Below are 7068 nucleotides of genomic sequence, written 5' to 3'. Positions count from 1 at the left end.
CTAGAACTTAACTTAAACAATATTAGAACAGAACTACACTAGAACTAAAATAGTACTAAACTAAAACTAAACTTAACAAGAAATAAACTAGAATAAAACTAAAACAGAATTAAAACTGAACTGGAACTCAACTATAGCTGAACTAGAGTTCAACTAAAACTGAATTAGAACTAAACTAGAATTGTACTTCAACCAAACTAGGACAGAATTACAACAAGAATTGAACTAAAACTGAACTAGAACTTTCATATAGAAAACAAAGTTATGAACAAGATTTTTAGTTTATAATTAAAATCTCCATAATTACTTTTTTTAATTTTTTATCAATATATTGGATTTTTTCTTTATTTTATATAAAATTTTTTTTATGGTAAACTTTAAGTTTGTTTTCTTTTTTATTTAATATTTTTTGCTTTAAATACAAGGCACAATTGATTATTTTTTTGTCTTACAACTTAAATACTAACAACAAGTAAACTTGATGAATAATGAAAAAATATATATATATAATAAATTTCAACAATTAATGATATGGAAGTAGTATAGTATTCAGAAATTTTGCAAAACAATATAAAATTTTCCTTTTCGAAAGAATAAATATTTATATGTATAAAAAATCGTTTTCTTTTACGCATAATGATTTCTATATACAAGAAGAAAAATGAAATGAAAAAAAAAAATAAGTTTAAATATTTAAGAGAAAATATGTATAAATATAGAAAAAAAAGAAACAAAATACTTTAAGAGAAATTAAACAAAAGCTAAACTACAAAAATAGTTTTAATAAAATTATTTAAAAAAAAAAAGAAAAATAAAGCACCCTGTATATAAAAATAAATGTAGAAAATACAATTGTTCGTTTAATGTTTTGTTTTTAAGAATAAATTAAACTAAATTAAAGCAATTTAATTGCCAAATAATAGCAACGAGGATTAATATTGAAATAAAGAGTAGGGAGGAATTAAACATAAAATACTTGTTTAATAATTAAAATTGAGGATTACAAATTAAAATTACGTCTATAATGGTCAAATGGACATTGCTTGTGTGGGCGAGTATGAGTGTGTGTCTCAAAGAGAATTGTATAAAATCAAATGGAACGATGAAGGTAATTTTTGTTATAAAAAAAGAAATTAAATTAATCTCGTTCTTTTTAGATATGTTATTAAAAGACTATAAATAAATTTATATTGAGCCAAAGAAGGTATAATGCTGTCTCTTTGATGACGTAAATTACCAATAACTCTCGGTATGTCCAAATCCTAAAAGTAACAGAAAGAAAATTTAAAAAAATTCAATTATTTAAAACTTCAAAAAATAGCACAACAAACCTCATTATGATCTAAGGTATAGAGTAGTAAATCAGCTGTTAGTGTTACACCCGATCTACCACCACCTTCTAGACAATGTAACAGTACCGGAGGATTTGTATTATGCCCAGGCGGTACTTCATTTATCGATGCCATACGCACTGAGTTGAGCTCTTCCAAAAAGTCTAAAAAGTGATTGACATCACGTGGACAATTTTGTTCAGCCCAATCGGTGTAGTTTAGATGCCAAACAGAACGATAACGTCTTGATTGTATGTGATAAAGACGCAGTTTGCTGGTAATGCAACGATCGGTAGTTTGTGAAAATTCCTGATAAACCTGGAACTATAAAGGAAAAAAGTGAATATTAAACACAATTAAAAACAATAGAAATTGTATAACTAAACTAGAATTGGACTAGAACTAGAACTGTACTAGAAATGAACTAGAACTGAACTAGAACTGAACTAGAACTGAACTAGAACTGAACTAGAACTAACCTATAACTGAAGTAGAACTGAACTAGAACTGAACTAGAACTGAACTAGAACTGAACTAGAACTGAACTAGAACTGAACTAGAACTGAACTAGAACTGAACTAGAACTGAACTAGAACTGAACTAGAACTGTACTAGAACTGAACTAGAACTGAACTAGAACTGAACTAGAACTGAACTAGAACTGAACTAGAACTGAACTAGAACTGAACTAGAACTGAACTAGAACTGAACTAGAAGTGAACTAGAACTGAACTAGAACTGAACTAGAACTGAACCAGAACTGAACTAGAACTCAACTAGAACTCAACTAGAACTCAACTAGAACTCAACTAGAACTAAACTAGAACTGAACTAGAACTGACATAGAACAGAACTAGAACAGAACTAGAACTGAACTAGAACTGAACTAGAACTGAACTAGAACTGAACTAGAACTGAACTAGAACTGAACTAGAACTGAACTAGAACTGAACTAGAACTGAACTAGAACTGAACTAGAACTGAACTAGAACTGAACTAGAACTGAACTAGAACTAAACTAGAACTGAACTCGATTAATTTTGGTGTAGACAACCTACCTGACCAAACTCCATACGTTGATTTGTATTGGGCGGTATATAATTTAAATCCTCCGATAACTGCACAATTAAATAAACATCAGCCTCCCAGACACATTGCCAAAAGATACGTGTGGTTAATTCCTCATGTGGTGATTGTGCTACAATATAGAAACGTTGTTTGTTACCCACAGTTGCCTAAAGGAGAAAGAAACAAAAATTTTTGTAAAGTGAAACTCAACAAGTAAACACTTGCAAAAAAAAAACACTAACCGATATATGAGAGGCATTAACATAACCATGACGATTTTCCATGGTGGGTGTCAAACGTACACGATTATCATCGTAGGGTAGAAAATTTGGATCAGAATTTTTCATAGCATTTTCTTCTTTTAAAGCGCAATCGTAGCGTGCCATTTCACGGCGCTTGGGTATGGCCTCAAACTCCATAAACAACTGAGAATCGGTTAATTTATCAGTGAGTATTTGACACTGAAATATAAAAAGATTGTTAAATTTGTTAATAATTAAAAAAACTTTACAACTTACTAATTTATCTTTGGAATATTGTCCCGATATTGGCTGCAATTTCGGCACTCCTGTAGACCATCTATGGTGCAGATTTAGATCATCTTGTGCCAGTTTGATTTTCTGCAGTTTTGTGGTATTTACCGCCTTTTCTCGTCCCAATGTGGCTGATTTTTGTTTGTCTGGTGTTTTACTTCTGCCCAAGAAGTTCCAGCGTTTTTTACGTTTCTCCTTGGAAGTTGTATTATTGCCCGCTGTACTCGAACTTTGTGTTGTTGTATCCAGTGTGCTGTTGAACATGGACGATGAAGTGGAAGACAAATTCATGGCTGAAAAATGATGACTTAATGATTCATCATGAGATGTGGAAGAGGTAATGCGTGTAGAATTTAGGGCCGCATTGGTAGAGGTTACAGAAGGTGACATCGAAGTGGAGGAGGAGGGTTGTATGACATCAACAGCTGAAACGGAAGATGAACTTTTCATATTTTTATGTTGCCGTGGAGGTGGCGTCATTTTTACGGGTGTTTGCTCGTTAGTGGATGAAGTTTGTCCTATCGCTGGTGCTGCTGAGGCGGCTCTTACTGTTCGCTGAGGTGGCGTAGGTTCAAGCAATTGCAAATCGCTACTAGCTGCTCTATCTGGTTGTGTTTGATGATTGAATTTTTTGATATTCATGGAAATTTCATCCGGTTCATCTTGAGCCTGTAAATATTGATGAATTTGCTGTTGAGCTAGCTGTTGTATTGAAGGTCCAGCCGTATCCCTATGCTGTATATGATGATGTCTAGCTGCTGGCACAGGGGGTTGATTAGGCATACCTCCTGGAGCCGATTGTATGGAAGAAGTACGATTTCTTATTTCCGTATTATGAGTGGATGAACCCGATGATCTTTGTTCTGTGTTACGCTGAGGCGTTACCGATGTGGATGAAGTATATTGAGGCAGTGGAACATTTTCATAAATGGGCTCTATGGAACCATTCATGGCATTGCGTTGTAGTCCCGTTTGGCTTGCTTGTAGATTGGCCGAAGAGCGATAACCCGAAGGCGGTAATGTGGGAGAATTTTGTTCATAACTTTGTGTGCTATTGGCGGCATGATTTGCTGCTGTTTGACTTAAAACCGATTGCCGTAATCGAGACATTATGGAGGGCTGTTCCTCGATCATATTGAGGTTTTCAAAAGTACCATGAGGTAGATAGGATTGCGAATGGCCCATATGACCCATATAGGGATATTGATGTAACATGGTGGCTCCTGAGGAAGTGGTGATTTGTCCTGGGTTACCTAATCCACCTGGTTGACCGCTATAGGGATATTGAGAATTTAAAAGATTTCTGTTTGAAACCAAGTCCGGTGAAGAGCCAGAAACATAAGCCCTATAGCCTAAAAGAGGACGATGAGAAGCTACTGCTAAATCGGGTGTAGAAGAAGAACTTAATCTATTAACCGGATACGGAGGTGGCGGTTTAGTTCTAATCATTTGCAAGCGTTGAGGCAAATCAACATAAACATTATTCTGAGCCGTAGAACCCAAGCCAGAAGCAGCTGCTGTGGCCGCAGATAGATTATACTGAGCATGCATAGCCTGAGCAGGTTGTGCCACATCGGGATAACGATGAGTAGCCATATGACCCAATAACAAACCATCTCCAGCTTGATGTACATCTGGCTGTGAACCGGCATAATAAGCAGCTGCTGAATTATGAGCTGCCAAAGCAGCTGCTTGATATTGCAATTGATTTAAGTTATACAATTCATTGGGCGGTGTTCTATATTTCAGTTGCACAGCAGTTTCATAATCTGGTGCCGGCCGGTAAGTGGGCAACATGGCCTTAAGACGTTCTCTTTCATGAGCATCAGCTGCCAAAATATGATTGTTATTAGTGTGACCCAGAAAACTGTTACTGCTGTGTAGATTATTATTGCTTAAATCCTGGCAGGAGCTGCTCTGGAGGCGTGTATCTAAAATACTATTGGAGAGATGTTGTGAAGATGACACATAGTCATTAGAGTATTCCTGAAAATTACAAAAAAAAAAACTTAGTTTTAAATGTTTATTTTGGTAGAAATTATACAAAATTACCTTGCTCAACCAACTCTGACCCATTTGTCCCCCTCCTCCACCTCCACTATGATGAGCCATATGTAAAGCACTGCCATTCACATTATTGTTATCTGCTCGTCCACTACCCGACTGATGACTAGCTGCCAATGAAATATTGGAAGACATTAAGGCTGATGAAGAATTCGCCGTAGATATAAGACCATGGGGTGGCAATTGTGAAGAAGACTGATGATGCAGAGATTGTGCCGAAGAAAGAAATTCTTGTGACTGTTGTTGTGTATTGGGCTGATAATGTGAACTGCCAATTGTACCCGATCCCGGCACATACGTAGCATGATGTTCCAATAGCAAATCCTCTCTCGAATCACTTAAATCATAACCACTAAAAGCAGAAGCATTCATAGCTTCCGCCCCACCTATAGAAATACCATTAGCACTCTCCACATCACCCATACTCGAGGCAGAATCTTCATCTATATAACGTTTAAAAAATTTATGTTGTGTTATACACAATTTCCAAAAATATCTAGCTGTATCAGTCTCTGAGAATATAAAAGAACCCAAAAATTGTGAACCATCTGCTTTATTTTGTACTATACGTATGGCTCGCTTTTCTATGGTCACTGTATGAAAATCTTTCCAGGGAAAATATTGACGACCATTCTCGGCCGTTACGACCATACCATTAATGGCTAAGCCTAGATTTATATCATTGCCTAGATTATCTTTAGCTTGGAAACGTTCTTCACCATAACCCTCTAGTTGTTGACAGCATTGTATGTACATTTCCTCAGCCTGTGTAGTGGTTAGATGTTGGATGCCCGAATGTTGTTGTAAGACCTCGAGTATTAGACTGTCTAAGAGATTGTCATCGTTGACGAGTCCTAAAGATATTGAAAAGATTTATTTAAATTTATTTTCGAAATTTTCTTTAAATTGAAATAATGAAATTTTCGAAATTCCAAAATTTTACTAAATATTTTATTCGAAAAATTCGAAATTTGGAATTTTTTTAAAAAAATATAGTAATTTTTAACAAAATTTATTCGAAGTTTTTAATGTTTCACAAAACCAAAATTCGAGCTTCGGAAATTTGAAAATTCAAAAAAAAAAATTGAGAATTATTCGAAAAATATCCATCTGCAGCCTTTAAAGTTTAAATTCTTAATTCCATTTCATATTCCACTGAACAAACCGTTGATAACCTTATAAACGTGTATGATTTTTTAGATATTTGATCAAACATAAATTAACCCACATTTCAAAACAAAGCCCCAAATTTCATACCAGACAAATTGACTCATATATTATATTAATTTGACGTCAGTTTAATAAAATCTAAGACAAGTGAATCACTAAAATATTACAAAAAAAATTATAATCGTAAAATAAAAAAAATCTTATCAGTTATAGCACCAATATTTTTTTCCCTTGTCTTTGACTAAACGAAAATCTATTTTCCTAACACTAACTATGCAAAAAAATAACAAAAAACTTCAACTTACCTTGTAAATTTTTTGGCAATACCAACGATTTCTTTAAATAATCTTTTGTTTGTTTATCACTTTGATAACTATCATACTCGGCCTGTCGACAATATAATGCCAATAGTATGGCTGTACGTATATCGCATGCAATTTTTCCCTCATTTATATCACTTTTTAATTGTAAAAAATAATAATAACGTGTCACTTCATCACTGAGATGTCTAACGCCTGTCGTTACATAGTGTCTGACACGTAGGAAAATTTTTGTTCCGGCTGCATATTTTTCCAGTTGACGGCTAAGTGAACGTTCCAGATCTACCCATTTCATTTCATCTTCTTTTCCCTTGACCATATAGCGTAGGCCAAAGAATTCAGGCTGTTGTATGAGTAGACGTTGGCAAACATTATCGAGACATTCTTGGCCTTTGCTCTCGGAACTGATGGTACAATCGACAGTTGTGGTGGTGTCTGTAAGGGGAAGCAGAAGAATGGTTTAATGATATGAATAAAAGAAATAGATAGATAGATAGATAGATAGATAGATAGATAGATAGATAGATAGATAGATAGATAGATAGATAGATAGATAGATAGATAGATAGATAGATAGATAGA

The 7068-nt window shown here is 34.4% G+C and overlaps 1 protein-coding gene across 1 annotated transcript; it reads right to left on the bottom strand.

Annotated features, from left to right (window-relative positions):
- Positions 1 to 797: 797 nt before the first annotated feature.
- Positions 798 to 6605, bottom strand: LOC111687389 (tyrosine-protein phosphatase non-receptor type 21). The gene is made up of 7 exons (XM_023449824.2): positions 6472 to 6605; positions 4985 to 5850; positions 2918 to 4918; positions 2642 to 2860; positions 2390 to 2566; positions 1332 to 1655; positions 798 to 1262 (listed from the first exon to the last, which is right to left on the bottom strand). The coding sequence occupies exons 2-7, from the start codon at positions 5750 to 5752 to the stop codon at positions 1134 to 1136; spliced, it is 3618 nt and encodes a 1205-aa protein (XP_023305592.2). The 5' UTR covers positions 5753 to 5850; positions 6472 to 6605; the 3' UTR covers positions 798 to 1133.
- Between the last annotated feature and the right edge of the window lie 463 nt (positions 6606 to 7068).

Source organism: Lucilia cuprina, chromosome 2, assembly GCF_022045245.1.
Source record: "Lucilia cuprina isolate Lc7/37 chromosome 2, ASM2204524v1, whole genome shotgun sequence".
Classification (NCBI taxonomy): Eukaryota; Metazoa; Arthropoda; class Insecta; order Diptera; family Calliphoridae; genus Lucilia; species Lucilia cuprina.
This window is presented reverse-complemented; position numbering and strand designations above follow the sequence as displayed.